The sequence below is a fragment of the Garra rufa genome, chromosome 19 (assembly GCF_049309525.1).
Source record: "Garra rufa chromosome 19, GarRuf1.0, whole genome shotgun sequence".
NCBI lineage: Eukaryota > Metazoa > Chordata > Actinopteri > Cypriniformes > Cyprinidae > Garra > Garra rufa.
In genome coordinates this window covers 5,190,740-5,211,484 of record NC_133379.1, presented here as the reverse complement: position 1 = coordinate 5,211,484, position 20,745 = coordinate 5,190,740, and the positions used below count along the sequence as shown (strand labels likewise).

The 20,745-nt window shown below is 38.8% G+C and overlaps 1 protein-coding gene across 1 annotated transcript; it reads right to left on the bottom strand.

Annotated features, from left to right (window-relative positions):
• Nucleotides 1-98: 98 nt before the first annotated feature.
• On the bottom strand, nt 99-19,595 carry prr7 (proline rich 7 (synaptic)). Its single transcript, XM_073824691.1, has 3 exons — nt 19,289-19,595; nt 16,100-16,864; nt 99-3,825 (listed from the first exon to the last, which is right to left on the bottom strand). The coding sequence occupies exons 2-3, from the start codon at nt 16,395-16,397 to the stop codon at nt 3,389-3,391; spliced, it is 735 nt and encodes a 244-aa protein (XP_073680792.1). The 5' UTR covers nt 16,398-16,864; nt 19,289-19,595; the 3' UTR covers nt 99-3,388.
• Between the last annotated feature and the right edge of the window lie 1,150 nt (nt 19,596-20,745).

Below are 20,745 nucleotides of genomic sequence, written 5' to 3'. Positions count from 1 at the left end.
TAGATATTTTGGCTGGAAACAAGACAAAAAAAAAACTAAGAAAGAAAAGCATTTATTGCAGTGAAGGGGACACAAAAATGTTGAAACACTGCCAGAACTTCAGACACTTTGTACCTCAGTTTTATTAATCAGATATCAGGCATTTACTGGCCCTGTTTGTGTACTGTGTATATTTTTAGAAAACAAACCAAAATTCCTCATATGAGCATGGAAATATATAGCAGCTATGAAATAGTACAGCTCCGACTACTGTGTGTTCGCACACACAAGCACACTTTGCATGCTACATGAACATTGCATGAAACACTTTCACAGTTTGCCATTCACAGTTCATGTGACGGAGAAAGAAAATGTGCTATGGAGTGTAAATTTGCTGTCAAATGGGAAAAAAAAGAGTCTAAATTGAGCATAAAACCTCTTTTGATTTATAGATCAGAGCCTTTGATGATGGCTTTCGTTGAACTGGGTACATTTGGTACATAATATGTCTCATATATGCTAATTTTCAAACCACAATCCACTTACCATAGTGGATGTGAGAAGGCTGTGTACCAGAGCAGTGACGGTACTGCTCACTTCATCTATGCAAACAGATTCACACAGCTCTTCTACGGTCGCTTAGCAACACATTGCTGGCAGAGAGAAGACAGTTTACATTTCTGTCTTTAGCTTCTCTTGTGATATAACTGAATATATAAAAACAGAGAGTAAAAGCAGATACAATCATTTTAAACAACTATATTCTCCCATAATAATCATCAAACCTTTCCCATAGATTTCATTTTACAGTATAAAAATTTAGGGGGCTGTAGTCCTTTTTTAATGCCATAGTGTAACCTAGCAGGATGTTTTTGAAATGCCAGTAAGGTGCAGTAAATATAACCGATTGTCTCTCTACAATACTGTATTTTGGTCTGTGCAAAAATATTAAAATTTCAACTGAACTGATTCATTTAACAAGGCATTATTTTGATTTCAAATAGAGAGTATGGTGTACTTTGGCCTTGAAATAGTACTCAAGGCAATTTTGCCAGAACAAAGATGTACAGATAATTTACTCACACCTTTAACATCCAAGATGTTCATGTCATGAAGAAAATTATGTTTCTAGAGGAAAACATTTCAGGAATTATCTCCATATAGTGAGCTTCAATAGTGCCCCCAAGTTTGAACTTCCAAAATACAATTTAAACGCAGCTTCAAATGGCTCTAAACGATCCCAGTCATGGAACAAGGGTCTTATCTAGCAAAACGATTGGTTATTTTCAAAACAAATTGACAACTTCTATACTTTTTAACCTCAAATGCTCATCTTGTCTCGTCTCTGCAATGCACATGTGTAGTCTGTATAATCCGGATCAAGACATGTCGAAAAACTCCCATCTCATTTTCTTCTTCAACATCAAAATCTTCCTACATTGCTGTTTTACCTTTTTTTGTAAAGGGCGTTTAAGTTTTTCGACATACGTTTGAGGTTAAAAACTAAATAAATTGTCAATTGTTTTTCGAAAATGACCAATCGTTTTGAGGGTAAGACCCTTCTTCCTTGGCTGGGATCATTTAGAGCCATTTGAAGCTGCATTAAAACTGCATTTTGGAAGTTCAAACTTGGGGGCACCATTGAAGTCCATTATATGGAGATAATTCCTGAAATGTTTTCTTCAAGAGACATAATTTCTTATCGACTGAAGAAAGAAAGACATGAACATATTGGATGACAAGTGGGTGAGTAAACTATCTGTGATTTTTTTGTTCCGGAAGTGAACAACTTCTTTAACTATTTCAGAAGAATCAATTTTTCCAATGCTCCCACCTTTATTGTCATTTATGTAATAGGAAGCGCATGTTGCAATTTCCAACAATCGACATGGACACGCGATTTAATCTTTATAGGGATGAAATTTTAAAAGTAATCAATATATTCTTCATTTAATTGCATTATGTAATTTAGTCAGGACAGGTTGTAATGAAGCAGGGAACAATGCCTCGCACACCAAGTCTTCGGTTGTGGAAAGTATGATTCGTCTACGCTTTTGTTATTTTCGGGTGGTCTAGTAATGGCTGGGCAATTAAAAATAATGAACCAAAGACATCACTATGATGTAGTAAAAGCATTGTGCTGAATGTGTGCCCACATACGCCTCTAATTGCTTTTTCACATTTCCAAAATGGAGCTTATTTTAATCAAATGTCATTTGAAAGCATCCAGCGCATGCATGAAAGCAGAGTTTTATGCCGGGAAGCTGACAAAGACAGCCATTAGATGGACTGAGGTAGAATCGTTTAAGGGCATGGAGACATACATAATAGAAATTATGGCAATAAAAGGAAAAAATGAAATCAAGCTTTTTCACAATGTAGCAATCACTACATTGATGACGAAAAACCTAGCAGAAGGGGTTCGGTTGGTCTAACTCTGAGAAGCACCAGTATATAAATGGAGTTTGTTGAATAAATGCCAGAAATCCCACATGTGGCTGTGACAACAGCGGGGAGTATCATGGGCAACATGGTGATGCATGAAAATATTGACAAATCCTATCCGCAGGTCATTACAAACAAGGTCCTATCATCAATCTGACGAGCACTTTAAAAAGATGGATTTCATATTCCAAAAACAAAATCATTATTCATAAAGAGATTCAGAATCTGTAAAAAAGAGAATAGTACTATTGACATGAACTAAAAGGCAGTTCCTCAATGTACCCGCATGGCCTAATGAGTCAAGCTGTGAGAGACTTTTTTTTTTTTCAATGGACATGTTTCAAAATTTGCAATTCTTCAGGCTTCAACTTCCTCTGAGGATTTGTGATTACTTTGAACCTTTTCCACCCTCAAAGTTCAGACTCCTTCTTGAGAAAAGAACTGGCAGAAAATCCAGAAAGAGAGGCCAGGTATTGTTTCCCAGCATATGAAACAACATTTTTGTACAGCTGAGCAGCATTGTGTAGCTACAGTACGGACCAACCACTGTCATTTCACCATGGCGCACTTCTGTATTTTACCCAGAGTCACAAAGACAGGGTTTGAAATGTCATTTGTATTATATCAGTGAGCCGCAGATGAGAAAGGAAGAAGAGAGGATGTGAGGGGCGAGGCGTTGGTGGGCTGCAGACAGCTCCCGGGAGCCATGGCAACAGCATTCACATAATAGCTGCTGCTCTGCATCAGGCAGAGATGCCACAGAGAGCAAGGAGGAGGACGAGAGAGAAAAGCAAGTATGATGGATCTGCAAATGAACCCCTGAACACAGCTGAATCATCCTGAACTTATTCTACCCCCAAAAGACAGCGTTTGAAATGCCTCTGGCAGACTCTTCACACCACATATGACTCAGCATTGTGAGTGTTCATCTCTGAAAGTGGTCCGCAGGTCTATTTTTGTGGCCTCATACCGCTGTGCTTCGACCCAAAAGGGGAAAGGCTGTGGGCAAACCGTAGTGTTGATCCAGACCACGGAGTCCCCGCAAGCCCAAGTCTGTGTGAGTCCGGCCCTCACGAGGCATGGTGGCGATGGCAGAGGCCTGAGGCTCGACTGGCAAGTTGTTGTGGTTAAGGTCCATGGCGGAGAGGAGGTGCCCCAGTGAGTCCCAGCGTCTGGCTGAAGGTAAGCGTATGAGGGAGGAGTAGCCACGCTCTGGAAACACGGTCACAGGGGCCATCTTGCTGGTCTCAGACTCCTGGTGCTCTCTAGAGGACCTGGATGTAGGTTTAGTGTAAGTTCCTCCCCTGGGGTCTGCCAGAACCTCACTGTAAGGGGGTGGTGGGTCCTCCATCAATACTGCCTCTTCATAGCAGGGAGGTTTTCCAAAGACATCTGTGTCAGCTAAGAGAAAAAAACAAATGGTTTTAGTGGCCTTCACATTTACACTTATAAGAACTGTTGCTTCATGACCCCAAGATATTGTATCCCTTTTATCAATAAATACATGCAATCACACAACTTATCAGATAAAAACCCCTCTGCATGAAGTTATTAGAGGACATTAGACAAAATAAATGAGGACTCTGTATATTTTATCAGGGGAGGGGAGAAGAACTGAAGCTTTTATCATTTTCTCCAAGGTCACCTCTCACTCCTAGATGAAAGCTAGGATAGATTTTCTCCTGTGGAGGGAAGTGATAAACCACCATATTGAGGTCAGAGATAAGAATGTGTTTGGCTGTGACTAGGCAGTGTTTTCCCCCCACCCATATCAGCTGTGCTTTCGCCAGAATGGAAGATGAAAGCCAACCGAAAAAAAAAAAAAAAAAATCTTTTGAGTCCTAGAGGCTAGCAGTGCCATGTGGAAGCACTTAGCTTATAGGCTATTCTTAATTATTATGTGTTCTGATATAGGGTTGCAGCAAATGGATGCAAACTGCTAAACTGCACTGCAAACCCAGCTTGCAGAGAAAACCAACTATTATGCTGTGTGTGGTGTGTATGTTGGACCATTAAAAATATCTACAAAGTTACCAATCTCAAAGTCCACTCCAAAGGGAGATATTTAGTTTTTAAAAAATCCCTTTTCAAAAACTACAACGAATGGCTCCTTTGGACTACAGCATTTGTTTTCCAGATGCTATGATATCACAACGCAGCTCATTAGAATATCATTCAAATAAATCCCGCCTACGGAAATTCAAAACGTTGGTGGGTGGGGAGGGACGAGGTGGGGGATTTGCCTAACTTTAGCAATGTAGCATGGACAGTCGCGTCTGGGATGCTTCAGCGAGGTCGTATAAACATGAGCATTGACTAAAGTGTCTGCAAACTGCTCCGGTAGCCGTGCTGGAGCCGCGCCGTTGACGTGTGCAAAAGATGGCCGAAACACATGCAAAGCTGCAGCTGATGTAAACACAAGTATTGACTACAGTGACGATGATCGGTGGTCACGCCGTAGTGGTCACGTGTACGGTGTGTAGTAAGATTTATTTATCATACAGTGTAGATAGCTTCACTAGCCTTATGCTGGAGCTGGTTTCAGGGTCAGTAAAAGCCTCCTTTAGCAATCTAATGCACTTTTGTAAGAAAAATATTCATAATTAAATTGTAAGAATCAATTTAATCTAGCTTGCGCAGTTGTACACGAAAACTGCCGTCTAAGCTGTTCGCCAATTGCAACGCAGTTGGACTGCTAACCAATTACAACACTTTTTTTTTTTTCCGGAAGGCGACCTTCATCAAATTCTGAACTAATCAAGCTATTTGTGCCAGCCTGGGGAGAAAGCTATTGTAATAACGTAAATTATGTGAAAAATTATGCGTGTTTCGAACCACCAAGCATGAGCGCATGTTCTAGTGCACCCCCAAAACAAAATTAAGAGCATAATAGGATCCCTTTAGGTCAGTGTGAATGGTGCTTACCAGTGCAAAACTCTATTCCAAATGTTAAAAAAGGTTCTGAGTGGTTGTTAGAAGGTGGCCGAAGCATTCTATTAGGTGGTGTCTAGGGCAGGGATGGGCAACTTCGGTCCTGGAGGGCCACTGTCTTGCAGAGTTTAGTTCCAACCTTAATCAAACACACCTGCCTGTAGCTTTCTAGCAGAGATCGTCTTACTTTTGGGAGATGAGAAGGTCTGTATTACTCACCATTAGAGAAAGTGTAACGGTCAAATTGGATCACATGTGCCTTGATAACCAATCACATTACAGCCTTGACGTCATTAAATTTCAGTCAGAGAGTTGTGCGACACTCATTGGCTGTTTATGGATACCATAGGAATAAATGAAAAGTGTCGTAAGCTGAATCCCACGTCACAAAAAGTCTTTGACTTCTCTAATAAAACTGAATTTTTTTCTGTGTAAACTCTAAAAATAGTTCAATCCAAAAGTATTGTTTAGTGTAAAACATGTTGAAGATAAGCAGGTTGTCGATTCATTAAATGATGAGCTGTTTCTCTAAAAAGCTGTTTATTCAGTGTATTAAAGCCTCTCCGCCATTGACATCCATTCAAAGAAAACAGCCTCTGGTCTCCTTTCCCAAACTGGAAGCTTTTTTGGCTAAAGGTTGCAGGCTTGCCTTCTATTGGCTTCCCAGCTAGAAATGTTTCATGTTCTGAGAATGTTTTCAGCGGTTCAAATTTTATTTTAGTTCCCACAATGTTTTGCTAATAGGTAGGATAACATTCTCTAAAAACATTCTAAAAATGTTTACTGATAACATTGTTAGAACAATATCCTCTAACATTCTAATAAAGCTTCCCATCACTCTAGATGTGGACTTACATTGCTCAGATGTCAAATTTTGGTTGAAAGTGAAAATCCAACCTTTGTTTGACGTCAAGCTGCAGCGCCATTAAATATGTCCAAAAACAGCATTACCAGCTTCACTTATTATAAACCAGACTGACTTTCATTTCTGTCATACATTTACACAAGTTTTTATTAAGATTAACAGAGGTTTGGATGTTGATGTCTGCTTAAAAGTAATAGTTTAGCTTGATATCACCATTACAGTGATATGTGTTTGCTTTAGTTGGCCATTTTGACTTTTGACTCAGTGTTTTTCTCTAGCTGTTATGGCAAAAGCAACAAACTTGTGATTAGATGATGTTGGCTCCTTGCTGATGTTCTGATCTCTGATCTAGAGTCTGATCTATGCCATTAATTTCATATTAGTGACTGTAGTAATGTGTTGCAACAGCATATGATCCAGTGGTGTTCTAATCAGATAATCTGTATTTCTCTCTCTACTTCTTAAAACACATTGTTCACAAATCACTTTAAACTACTGAATGCTTAGACACACACAGACATCAACAATCAGTGTATACATGAAGTATGTCACCATTGTTAAGATTCATACACTGATTCTTGGTGTTTATGTGACAAACAAGTTTTTTTTAAATCCTTGAAATTATCTGATTAAAATTCTGCTATATCTCAGTCTGTAGACACCTACATCTCAACCTCTGTTAATCTCAATAAGACCTTCTGTAAATGTATGACAAAAAATAAAGTTAATCTGGTTTATAATAAGTGAAGCTAGTAATGCTGTTTTTGGAGTTATTTAATGAAGTTGGAGCTTGGTTGAGTTTTTACTTTCAACCAAAATTTGACATTTGAGTTCACATCTAATGTCCAATGGGAAGCTTCCTGATTAAATCTTTATTAGAATGTTAGGGGATAATGTTCTAATAATGTTATCAATAAACATTTTTAGCATGTTATTAGAGAATGTTATCCTACCTTTTAGGAGAATATTCTGAGAGTAAATTAAAACTTGCCACTGAAAACATTACTAGAACATAGCATAATGTTTTCGGAACATTCTTAGTAGAGGATGGATATCCGAGCCGAGCCCGACGGTACCCGACGGAACCCGACGGGTCGGGCCGGGTTCGGACAGATATTTAGAAAGGATGCTCGGGTTCGGGTCGGGCTCGGTCACCTCAGCGCGATAGTGCGCCCGTGTTATAACGGCACTTTTTGCCCAGTGTGCACTGACGCTCTCATCTGTTGACATTTCCGAACGCTTTTTTTACAGTTGCTTAATAAAAGCGGGCTTTCCACACAAAAAAAGTGCATGTGTCATTAGTATGAGTGAAAAAAGAGATTTTAACTGTGTCGGGCTGGGATCGGGCTCGGACATAAATATCTGAATGCTTGTCGGGCTCGGGTCGGGTTCGGTTACTGTTCTGTCGGACTCGGGCCGGGCTCGGACAGAAAAATGCGGCCCGATCCGCACTCTAATTCTTAGAACAAAAATATTTCTAGCTGGGTTTGTTTCTAGTGATCTTGAAGACCTTGATTAGGTGTTTAGAACAGTGGCCCTCCAGGACTGAAGTTGCCTGTCCCTGGTTGCTAAATGGTTTGCTGGGTTGTCAAAAGAGCCTAAAGGCAAAGTCAGTCTGCAGACTTTGATCAATTAAGTTAATCTGGCCAACAGAGTTGACAGATTTCACTAAAAATTGTGTGTATTATGGGCCCAGACTCTGATTTTCTTTAGCTTCAGACTATGATTCCTTGAAGTCAGAGGATATCAAACATGTTTGATATTTTGAGCCGATTTTAGAACACACATTGTTTTCATTTGTCATGTGTCTCCTAGCAACAAGGTACATTTCTGTGTTGAGTTTGTTCAGAATGTCTTGAAAGTCTGGTAGTGTGTGTGATCCTCAGTTCTTTTTTTTTTTGGGAAGCCATCTACAAAGCCAGTATAAGGGTTTGATGCCTAGTGTTTCAGAATATGTTCAGATTTGAAAAGTTGTGTAGTACATTCTAGCCTTTTTAGCCTTAAAGGGGTAATGCTCCTTTACAAAGTCTTTATTCTGTTTTTGGGGTGTACTTGAACATGCTCTCATGCTTAGTCATTCGAAAAACGCATTATTTTTCACATAATTTAGATTACTACAATAGCTTTCTCCCCAGGCTGGCACAAACGGCTCGATTAGTTCCGGGTTCCGCCTTCCAAAAAACCAAATGTATAGTGATTGGTCAGCAGTCCCACTGCGTTGTGATTGGCAAACAGCATAGACCGCGTTCTGCCCTGCTGCGCCCCTTCCCAAAGCAACAAACTAGATTAAAGTGATTCTTACGTTTTAAATATGGATATTTTTTTTACAAAAACACATCTGATTGCTAAAGGAGGCTTTTACCGACCGCCCCGGGGCCATGTGAGGCACTTTTTTTACTATGGATCGAAGTATTTTCAGTCTATGCTGTTCTATGAGTGCCAGAATTGATTTAATATAACTCCGCTTGCATTCGTCTGAAAGAAGGAAGTAGGGCTGGGCGATTTGGCCTAAAATCAAAATCTCGATTAATTGAACATTTTAACTCGATTACGATTAATGAACGATTATTTTATTTATTAATAAAATTATATTTAATTATATTTATATAATATTTATTTTTTTGCCCTCATAGTTCACTGACAAGTAGGGATGCACCGAAATTAAAATTCTTGGCCGAAACCGAAAAAGAGGAAACCAAGGCCAAAAACCGAAACACCAAAAGAATTATGCCAATTATTAGTACCATTGCATTTATGGCTATGACTGTGTACTAATCTTACTAGAATCAAGGCATTGCAATTGCATACATTAATATTAAAGTTTCAAAGAATAAATCAATTATATTAATTTAAACAATTATTATTATTTTGTACTTGACATATACATATATTTTACTGCCTTTGTTTAAATTGTTTAATCGTTTAAATTTTTATAACATCTTCTGGATCCATCACATCATAGACTGTAAAAAAATTCACATTTACAAGTCTACGCGTTTCTCTTCCAGCAGGAGGCGCTGTCAGACTGGTACACAAAGCAGCGCAACAAATGACTTTGAAACGTGCAGCGCTCAGATTTATTCAATGGATAGCCTTTTGAAGTTTCATCATTTCTTGTCTTTCAGTCCCCACATTTAACACCTAAAAAAAATCATAATTAATACTTTCTTAACCCCTAATAACACTGCAGTTTTCAATTAAAATTAAGAGCTTTATTTCAAGAACCGATTTTCTGAAACAAACCTTGCACAATATACGTTTCTTTTTATACGTTTCCCACCATATTCAGGGCACAAGGAAAATATTAGGGGACTAAATTAATATCAGCATGTGAAGTATAATCGTCTCTCGTTGTCTCTGAGAGAATGCACGTCAGATGCTGAAAATCAGTTTTCACTTTCATTTTAACATTGCGCAGTTTTCACGTTGCTTGTGTGATCTCCATTGGCTCACCTCCATGGTTTAAAACATAAATATTAATAAAAATACAGTATGAAAAGACATATCTTTGTGACGTAACACTAACGTAAAGCTAATGTTTTTCACTCACTGAAAGCTACATCTGTCTCGATCTCTGCTCTTATCACTGCACGCACGACCGCAGACACAACCCCTCTTGAAATTTCGGCAAAACAAGTTTTGCAAATCGCTATCCGTGGGTCTTTCTCAGATATACTGAAAAACGTCCACACCGCAGACGTGTTGCTTCAGACAAGCACGTGCAGGCGGTTTCTGTTTGTGTCAACATACTGTTTCGGCCGTGTTGTTTCGGTGATAAAAGTCTTTTGGCCGAAAACCGAAAATGCACTTTCAAAGTAGAAAATAAGCACTGTCTTCTAAACTAAATTACTCTTGTATATCCTGTAAATTTTTTAAGCTCTCCATGGACATGTCGGCGGAATAACGTAATGTAACGGAGCGGGGTCACGTGACTCCACACGCGGTACTGTTTTTAAAGGGAAAGTAATCGAAATAATCGACCTGGAAACATTTGATCGATTATAGGTTCTGAATGTCGATTTCGATTATTTTTCGATTAATCGCCCAGCCCTAGAAGGAAGTCATATACACCTAGGATGCATGAAGGGTGAGTAAATAATACGCTATTGTTGGTCCTATCGTCAGCATGCGAGATCTTGGATATGTGACATTATCATTATTGTGCTAATGTATTTAATTATTTGCACGCCCGAAACCATAAGGCTAGTGAAGCCATCTACACTGTATGATGAATAAATCTCTTACCACACACTGCACGTCTAGGCGCGGCTCCGACGCGTCCACGGATGATCACTAGTCAATGTTCGTGTTTACATCAGCCGCGGATCTGTGTGTGTTTGGACCCTCTGTTCAACACACGTGAACGGTGCGGCTTCAGCACGGCTACCGGAGCAGTTCGCGGACCCTTTAGTTAAAGCTGTGTTTAAACGAGCCGACCTACAGCTCGCTGTAGCATCCCAAAAGCGGCTGTCCTTAATACATGGGTAAAGTTAGGCGAATCCCCGACCTGCCAACGAATTGAATTTCAGTAGGCGGGATACCGCGTTGTGACATCATTGCATGCGGAAAACAAACGCTGTAGTCCAAACGAGTCGTTTCATTGTAGTTCTTGAAAAGGGATTTTGTTAAAACTAAATATCTCCGTTTGGAGTGGACTTTGAGATTTGTAACTTTGTATGTGTTTTTTATGCCCAAACATACACACCACACACTGGCTAAAGTTCAAAATGTGAAAAAGCATAATAGGACTCCTTTCATCATCCTGATTCCTAGATACGGCCATCCATACATTCTTCAAACTGCTTTCCCCATGTAGATTCGGGGGTAGCTATGGCCAGGCCAGTAAAAAAGTCTGAGCACTACTAATGCACTACTGTTGCACTACTGACTAAACCAGTCATTCCCAAAGGCGGGGTCCCGACCCAAAAGTGGGTCGCGGGAAATATTGTATGGGTCGCCAAGTCGAGCACTATTTTTCAGTGCGCTATATACTCTTGATTAAAATTTATATGTGTAGTTCACCTATTAGCCGCACGAGGGAGCTCGTTGTTTTCTTCTTCTGCTTCCTTTTTTTTTGTTGTTGTTCTTTAGCTGCGCTCTGCATCGCCTGTTTCATACTCCGTCTGCAGTGCGTATGCGTTGCGTATTTTTTTCCGCACCCATGTTAACGGATTGGAGCGTTCACACTGCACGCGGTTGCTGGACAGCAGTGCGTCCAAAAAGCAGTGCGTTTGCAGAAGAGCAGCGATCAATTCGGCAGAGTCTATTTTTTGCTGTGCTGCAAGTCCACTTTTTCACAGTCAACACGTGGCTTTTTGGCTAGTTTTAAAATAAGGAAAAGTGCAGTTTAAAAGAAAAAGGCAACAAAATACTGTACGTGCACTTGTCCAGGCAGAAAAGTTCTTTAAAGCATTGTTTTTAATAAAGATTTAATGCGAAAGAAAAGCATGAGAACCGACTGTTTCTGTCTGTGGTAAGTTTATAGCCCAATTTCAATTAGAAAAGGAAGCTATAGCCTCCCTTTGTTGTGTTTAAATGTGTTGCAACTTGCTTGAGCAACTTAATATACAAATCTAGAAGTCGGGTGCATTGAATAATATGTTGTTTTTTGAGTTTAAACGTGAATATGTCTGTTATTGTATTAGTGTACTGTGATAAAAGAGGATCACAATGCTGAATAAGCACTTGTGGATTTGAAATCAAAATAACGGATAAATATTGTGTTTGTGGTAAACAGCATTTTCTGCAAATCTGCATTTTACTTAAATAAAAAAAATGTAGTTTTTCAAATATCTGTATCTCTTTTAAATAGTTAAGTGGAAGCATGACCTTAAAAATGGTCATACATATTTTGTTAATGCATAAATTCTCTTCGTGATATATGAACTATATGGGCTTAATGTTTATTGGGTCACAAGGATTTATCGACTTTAAAATGTGGGTCCCCAGAAAAAAAGTTTGGGAAACACTGGACTAAACCATTCATATACAGTGCCTTTTTCACATTTTGTTACGTTGTTGCCTTATGTTAAACTGCTTTAAATGACTTTTTTCCACTTTAGTCTACACTCCATACACAATAATGGCAAAGCAGAAAAACAAGTTTTCAACATCTTTGCAAATTTATTAAAATATAAAAACCTAAGTGATTCTATTGCATAAGTATGCATACCCTTATCTGTGACAGTTGAAATTTAGGCACACGTCTTAATAAAAGATCTAACAGCTTAAAATGCATATCGGTGCAAAAAACAAGCCCTGAGGTAAAATAAACTGCCTGTAGAGCTCAGAGGCAGGACTAAATCAAGCCACACATCTGGGGAAGAGTTTAGAAAAAATTCTGCTGCATTGAAGGTTTGCAGAAGCATGTAGAAGAAGTAATGGAAGTTACCACTACTCTTCCTAGATCTAAAGCTGAGCAATTGATGGAGAAGGGCCTTGGCTACAGTGGTGACCAAATACCTGATGGTCACTCTAGTTGAACTCCATAATCATATATGGAGCTGGGAGAAACTTACAGAAGGACATGGTGGAGTGGCAAGATTCAATCCTCTCCTCAGTGGAGACAAATGAAAACAAACTTGGAATTTGCAAAAAAAAAAAAAAAAAAAAAAACCTAAAGGACCCTCAGACTAAAGGATCTTGTTGAGAAGCAAGATTCTGTGGTCTGATGAACCTCAGTTCCAAGCATCAAGTTTGAAGGAAACCAGGCACTGCTCATCACCTGCAGAATACCATCCCAAAAGTAAAGTGTGGGACTGAGGGACTCGCCAGAGTAGAAGGAAAGCTCAATGCACCAAAATATTGAGATAGCCTTAATGAAAACCCAGTCCAGAGCATTCAGAACTGTAAAGGTGCTTCAGCTAAGTACAGAGTTAAGGGTATGAATACTTATGCAATGTTAGTTTTTTTATTTTTAATAAATGTATGAAGTTCTGTTTTTGCTTTGTCGTTATGGTGCATGGAGTGTAGATTGATGTAGGAAAAAAAGTAATATAAAACAGTTTAACATAAAGCAGCAACATAAAACATGAAGGGGACACCCCTATAGTGTTCAGACCTGCTTATAACATCAACAAAAAAGCTGCATTTTTCTTTAAGTCTCAAGGACAGTGATACAGCAGAGAGATCCTTTCCAGCAAATAGTGATTTGGAATTTATTCATATACATCATTGTTAGATTCTATGGGGTAAATGTACTTATGATAAACAGTAGTATAATATTATGCCTAGTATTAAAATAGTATATTAAAAATCATTTCAGATTCCTTAGAACCTTAGCAACTATCAGATACAATGTTCTCATATGGTGCCCAAGGCATCACAGGGGACATAATAAGCCTGTTGTTGTAAAGTGACACGAAGTCACAATTCTTTCTGACGCTTACTCTTTTGTGAGCTGACTTATTACTCAGACCTTGTTTTAATGTGTGGTCATCCATCCTGTGTGTTTGGCACAGGTTTAAAGGGACATTCTTCACCCATGCCCAGGGATCCACCATCTCTGGCAGTCTGCCTGTCTGCCAAAGCACATGATTATCCCAGCTCTAAATGCTGCTAGCTCAATGCTGTACTCGTCTGCCTACACAACACCCACACAAGACTCACAGTTACCATGTCATACATGAAAGAATGCAGCTCAGCCTGCCCTCACTGTGTGAGGTGTTTTGAGTGGTACAGCTCAAGATGGCCGATCGTTGTTCCTTGAAACACAACATGCTTAATGTATTAATAAGGGAAATAAAGGTGTAGCATTCTGCACTTGGTTCTGGATTATGCTGATTGCTATATGAAAGATGATAATTCTAAATTGAATTGGGAAGTTCGCCAAGTTCGTTTTGAGGAGTTGTAAAGGTTGTAAAGGCATTTTGTACTTTAAATGCTTTCAGATCCAGTCTATATCGCATTACTGTTAAAGTGGAAGTCTATAGGAATTTTAATCAGGTCATGTCTGATTAATAAGAGACATAGAGCAATAAGTCAACAAGGACTTTGCTGAGTTAACAGTTGTAGTATAAAATCTTTAGGAGAGGTGAGAGTCAATAAGGTAAAAGGTGTTTAAAACACTATAACCTCAAAATTTGTACAAGTAAACAAGATTACAAAAACATTTCCATAGATTCATAACTAAGAGACATTACCCATTAGACAGAAAGGATGTAAGAACAAAATTAAAAATAATACCCCTTCATTTTTTCACATTTTGTGTTACAGCCTTATGTTAAACAGCTTTAAATTACTTTTCTTCCCACATCAATCTACAGTCCATAGACCATATGACAAAGAAAAAACAGAATTGTCAAAACTTTGTAAACATTTTTTTAAAATTAACAAACTGAAATAAGTACATTGCATAACTCAGTACTTAGCTCAAGCACCTTTACAGCCTCAAGTCATTTTGGGTATGATTATGTGCTATTCTTCTCCTTACCTCTTCACCTCTCAAGCTTTGTCAAGTTGGATGGGGACACATACACATTTTCAGGTTTCTCCAGATATGTTTGATTGGGTTCAAGCCCAGGCTGTGGCTGAGCCACTCAAGGACATTCAGTTGTCTATAATCAACTCTTGCTGTGTGTTTAGGGTCATTGTCCTGTTGGAATGTGAACCTTCTGCCCAGTGTGACGTTCTGAATGCTCTGGACTGGGTTTTCATTAGGGTTATCTCTATATCTTGCTCTGTTGAACCTTTCTTCTACTCTGATGAGTCCCTCAGTCCCTGCCGCTGAAAAACAGCCCCACAGCATGACGCTGCTACCAGCACACTTTACTTTTGGGATGGTACTCCGCAGGTAATGAGCAGTCCCTGGTTTCTTCCATACATTTTGCTTGAAATTGAGGCGCATGAGACCAGAAAATCTTGTTTCTCACAGTCTAAAGGTACTTTAGATGCTGTTTTTGCAAATTCCAATTGTGTTTTCATGTGTCTTCCTGATAAGTCTTGCCACACCACCATAAAGCCCAGATTGGTGAAATGTTTCTTTCTGTAAGTTTCATCCATCTGCATTTATGATCGTGGAGCTCAACTAGAGTGACCATCAGGTTCTTGGTCACCACTCTAACCAAGGCTCTTCTCCATAAATTGCTCAGTTTGGCCAGAAGGCCAGCTCTAGGAAGAGTCATGGTTGTTTCAAACTTCTTCCATTAAGGTAACGGAGACTACATGCAACATGTAAACCTTCAGTGCAACAGAATTCTTTTTCTGAACTAATCCCCAGATCTGTGGCTTGATGCAATCCTGTTTTTGAGCTCCACAAGCAGTTTCTTTTTACCTCAGGGCTTGTTTTTTGCTCTGATATGTATTTTCAGCTGTTAGACCATTTTATTAAAATGTTTGTCTTTTCAAAGCATACCTATTTAATTGAATTTGCCACAGGTTACCTCCATTCAAAGTGTAGTAACATCTACAAGCAATATGAATGCTCTTGACTAAATAAAACTGTCCCACAAAAGGGTATGAATACTTATGCAATGGAATCATTTTAGTTTATTATTAATAAATTTGCAAAGATGTTAAAAACAAATTTTTGCATTTTCATTGTGTGTAGAATTATGTGGGATAAAAGTAATTTAAAGCAGTTTAGCATAAGGCAGCAACATAACAAAATGTAAAAATAAACAATAAAGGGGTATGAATACTTTCGGCACTGTATATCCTGCTACAGGTTCATTCTGTCAATAGACCTAATAGGTCTAAAAGCCACAAACCTCAAATGCTGATTTCATGGAATCTTTAGGACATGACTCATTCAAAAAATGTTCTTCTGAACCACATCTTCTGATAATGTGGTTGGACGAATGTAATTCTTAATAATAATAGTCCAATATTTTTGTGCAGACAAAAATGCATTGGAGGATTGAGCTTGTTTAAACATCCTACCTTCAGGGACAGTCCAGTTTGCCTGAGGGAGACTGTGTGTTACAGGCAGCTGTGGAGACATCATTTGAATGGGTGGGCAGAACTGAGGGGGCTCCCTGGGAGGATATCCCCCAGTGCACTCCAGAGGCTCCATCTCCAGCGCCCGCAGGCACTGTTCCCTCAGCCTCTCTTCACGCCGGCGCTTCAGCTTGCGCTGGGCAAAGCTGCAAAAGCAGCAAAGCATGACAATGAGAGCCCAGATCAGCCAGAAGCCGGCAAAGCACGCCAAAAACGTATAGGTGCCCTGCGACATCACCATGATTATCACCTTGATAAGGTTCGGGCCCTCCAGGATCCAGTGAAAATATTTCAAGTCTTAAGGGGACTTTTTGATTATGTCGTAGAGTTCACTCACCAAGTCTCATAGCTACCATATGTCTACAAATCCTGTAGTTTAAAACCATTAAGAGTCTATCCAAGCATTTGCTGAGCTCATTTTCTCGAGGGTTTCCCACTGACCGGAGGTCAGATTTCACCTGAAGCGTGTTCCATAAAAAAGCAAGATGTCCAATATATTGCAGAAGTGAAACTGAAGAGGCACTTTACGAAAATCTGCCAGGGCCTCTTTTGCAAGAAGAAATTAATATCTGCAGATGCTCTTTTCCTGACAGCTGGTGCAATGAGGGAATGCTAAAGTCTCACAGTGCCTGGGTCTCCTCCTGTGTTGTGATCCTCCGCTGGGCAGATCAGGGCTCTTCAGATCTCCAGAGGACATCAGCAGTCACGCTGCTCAACAAAGGGAAAGAACATAGAAGGGGGCAACCGTCATAAGTTATGAACTTGTCATATTTTCAAAACACAGACCTTTAATATTTCACACACCATTTCATAATTAACCTCAGCTGTTCAAGCACAACTCGCACAATGACTTTAGGGGGTAAGTATCATTTTCGTACATTGAGAGAGTGGGAGTACACATAGTTTTCCAGAAAGATTGTGTCAACAGCATGAATTTTCATTTACTAATTTTGAGACGCTTGAACAATAATGATGGCTTTTAACATGGCACCTCTTCATCTGTTAAAGGGATAGTTCACCCAAAAATGAAAATTTGATGTTTATCTGCTTACCTCCAGGGCATCCAAGATGTAGGTGACTGTGTTTCCTCAGAAAAACACAAACAAAGATTTTTAATGAAAACCGGTGCAGTCTGCCAGCCTTATCATGGACGTGGATGGGCACCAAACCTTTAAAAGTAAATAAAAACATGCACAGACAAATCCAAATTACACCCTGCAGCTCATGATGATACATTGATGTCTTAAGACACGAAACGATCGGTTTTTGCGAGAAACTGAACAGTATTTATATCATTTTTTACCTTTGATACACAGCCACGTCCATCTGTCATGAGCACGAGTTTGGCATCAGTCACGTAACTTGTGCACGCGTTCTGGCGTAGAATACGCAAACGCCGTAAGGGGAAATCAGTGAAAAGTCCCGGATGAGTTTGCGCAAGCAAACGTAATCTTTTAGCTTTAAATCATTTTAAACAATCAGGATACGTGCAAGTAATTACCATTTTGAATAGCCGCTATACCCACAATCTCTGTGCACTGTGTAAACAATGAGTGTCGTATACATGCGACAGATCGCGGCTTCCGGCGTTTGCGTATACTACGACAGAGCGCGTGCACATGTGACTAGACTGATGCCAAACTCGTGCTCATGACAGATGGACGTGGCTGTGTATCAAAGGTAAAAAATGATATAAATACTGTTCAGCTTCTCACAAAAACCGATCGTTTCGTGTCTTAGGACATCAATGTATCATCACGAGCCGCAGGGTGTAATTTGGATTTGTCTGTGCATGTTTTTGTTTACTTTGTTTAAGGTTTGGTGCCCATCCACCTCCATGATAAGGCTGGCAGACTGCACCGGTTTTCATTAAAAATCTTCGTTTGTGTTTTTCTGAGGAAACAAAGTCACCTACATCTTGGATGCCCTGGGGGTAAGCAGATAAACATCAAATTTTCATTTTTGGGTGAACTATCCCTTTAATGATAGCTTTCGACTGCCGACAAAGAAATATGTAATTTTTTTAATAAAATTAAGACAACTTATATAACCAGCTCTGACTTTGTCAAATTATCTGGTAAAGCTTCTTCCCCATACAAATTCACATCTCTATCCAAATTAGATCTTGGTGACCTTGAAGAAATAGTTTTGCATTTTATTTTTGGTGTTCCTACTGCATGTGGCCATCCATTTTCGATTGCTTCAACACACTGTCTTTAAAAATGGATTCGGTTATGTCATCTTTGGAGGACATAACCTATAGATTAACTGAAGAAACTACCAGAGATGCTTTACACTAGAGACAAGTACTGGTCGATAAATAAAGGTTGATTCTTCAAATTTTACCTCTGGTTGCCCCGATTCCTGATCAAGTGGCTATATTCTTGAGTGTCAGATTGTTTGCCATAACTACCTACATTGATAGTCATTCAGTTCAGAGGAATGTTCAGAGAACTCTAATAAACACTGATTTTTCTTGCATGAAGGAGGAGGAGTCTGTCATCACCTCTTACTTAACTAAAGAAGAAATGTGAATTTGCCTAACCTCAATAACGTATCACAATGTCATTGATATAACACATATTGCATTAAACAATGTTGCATGCTTCTTTAAAAATACATAAATATCAAATAAATAAATAAAACTTACAATTACATAATGTTTTATGATGTAACCAAAGACATTTCACAAAAATAAATAAATACACAAACAAATAAATAAACAGTACTGATTTGTAAACTGTTATTTAACTACATTATTGAAACCGCGTTTTTAATGTTTGGTAAGCTTATATCTCCAATCCTCAAAATAAATGAACAAATCCATAAATAAACAATCCAATGATGCCCGTCGTTTAATACATGTAGCTAGCTGTAATAATGTGCAGTCTCTCAGGTGGGTGATATTTGTAGAAAAATGTGCGCAATTGGTGATAACACATTAGCCTAATATTACATATAACGAATAGTAAACAAAACATTCAAGGACATGAAAATTTGAACTTATAAACCTCTGCATCACCACAGAGCTTTTATTAGGCGTATATTGTACCTTTAACCACCTCTAATACAGTTTAACGTTACATGTTCGTAATTTTAAACAAATACATATTATTTTAAGCTCATACTTACATGATAAGGCTCCTTCAGTCACGGTGAGTTCATTTTCCGACGCGTGACACCGTTTCAATAGACTGGACGTGACTCAATCCAAATAAAGTTGCGGTAGTTGTCAGTGGCACAGAATGTTAACAGCAGACTTGCTCGTAGAGGAGTGCGTTCTTTCGAGTCTCCACTAATGTTTACCTGGATAAACAGAAAGCGTTTTGTGTTCCGCGTCATTCCTCGAGGTCGTGATGCGCGCGGTGGTTAATGGACACCTGTAATTGACGCGCGCGCGTCATGAAACACCCACATTGGCACTCCGCGCGCGATGCGCTGCTGCTGTCACGAGGACTTTGTGTATCAAATTGAGAATAACGGTTCTCCAAACAAACTGACATGATCGCTCCTCCTTTTTAACTGTTTGTAGAACAAAGCGATTGGAGTGGCACGATTTTGTCTGAATAGGCTTGTTTGTGTTTAATGAGATCAGTAATCTCTTCGGCTGTTGTTGATGTGACTATTAGGTGTATGCAATTGTTTTTACACATTATTTTTCACATAAAATTGGACTGTTGACCTTTAAAATACAGGACATATAGGCTATGCTTCAATAGCCAAAAACTTTTTAAATAGAATAGAAGATGCGCAAGAACATTTTGCATATTCTTTAGGATTTGTAGAGAATTACTATTGGAATGTACATTAAGGTGAGTTAAAGTAAACTGCAAAAGTAAACTATTGGTTAGTAATATATACAATAAAAAGCGTACCTTTTAAGATTCTTCAAATTTCTTGAAATATGCTTTAAAATAAAACAGGATCCCATTCAAATCCTGTAGAAAATATCCTACAGGATATTTATGTCCTGTGAAAATCCTATAAGACAGTTCCTAATGGAATCCTTTAGGAACGGTTCCAAAATATGATAAAAATTCTAATTGGAATCCTGTAGAGGTTTCCTATTGGAATCCTTTAGGATTTGTAGAGGATTCCTATTGGAATGTACATTAAGGTGAGTTAAGGTAAACTGCAAGAGACTAAACTATTGGTTAGTAATATACTGTATACAATAAAAAAAGCATACCTTCAAGATTCTTCAAAATTCTTGAAAGATGCTTTAAAATAAAACAGGATCCTATTAAAATCCTGTAGAAATTATCCTAAAGGATATTTTGTCCTATAAGAAAATCCTATATGACAATTCCTAATGGAATCCTTTAGGAACGGTTCCAAAATATGATAGAAATTGTAACTGTAATCCTGTAGAGGATTCCTATTGGAATAGGATTTTTTGGCAAGGGTAGGAAAGAGCATGGTCAAGTGCATTATGTATGGGAAAGAACATTCTCAAGAGCATCCTGCATGAAAGAGAACATGAAAGAGAACATGCTTAAGACATTTTGCATAGGAGAGTATACCTGTAAGAGCATTCTTTATAGAGCATCATGTATAAGAGAGAACATGCTCAAAAACATTTTGCACTT

Coding starts and splice junctions, on each gene's coding strand:
- prr7 (XM_073824691.1), bottom strand. CDS start 16,397: ATGGTGATGTCGCAGGGCACCTATACGTTTTTGGCGTGCTTTGCCGGC. Junction 3,826..16,099: donor AAACTGGACTGTCCCTGAAG/GTAGGATGTTTA, acceptor TTTTTCTCTTAG/CTGACACAGATGTCTTTGGA.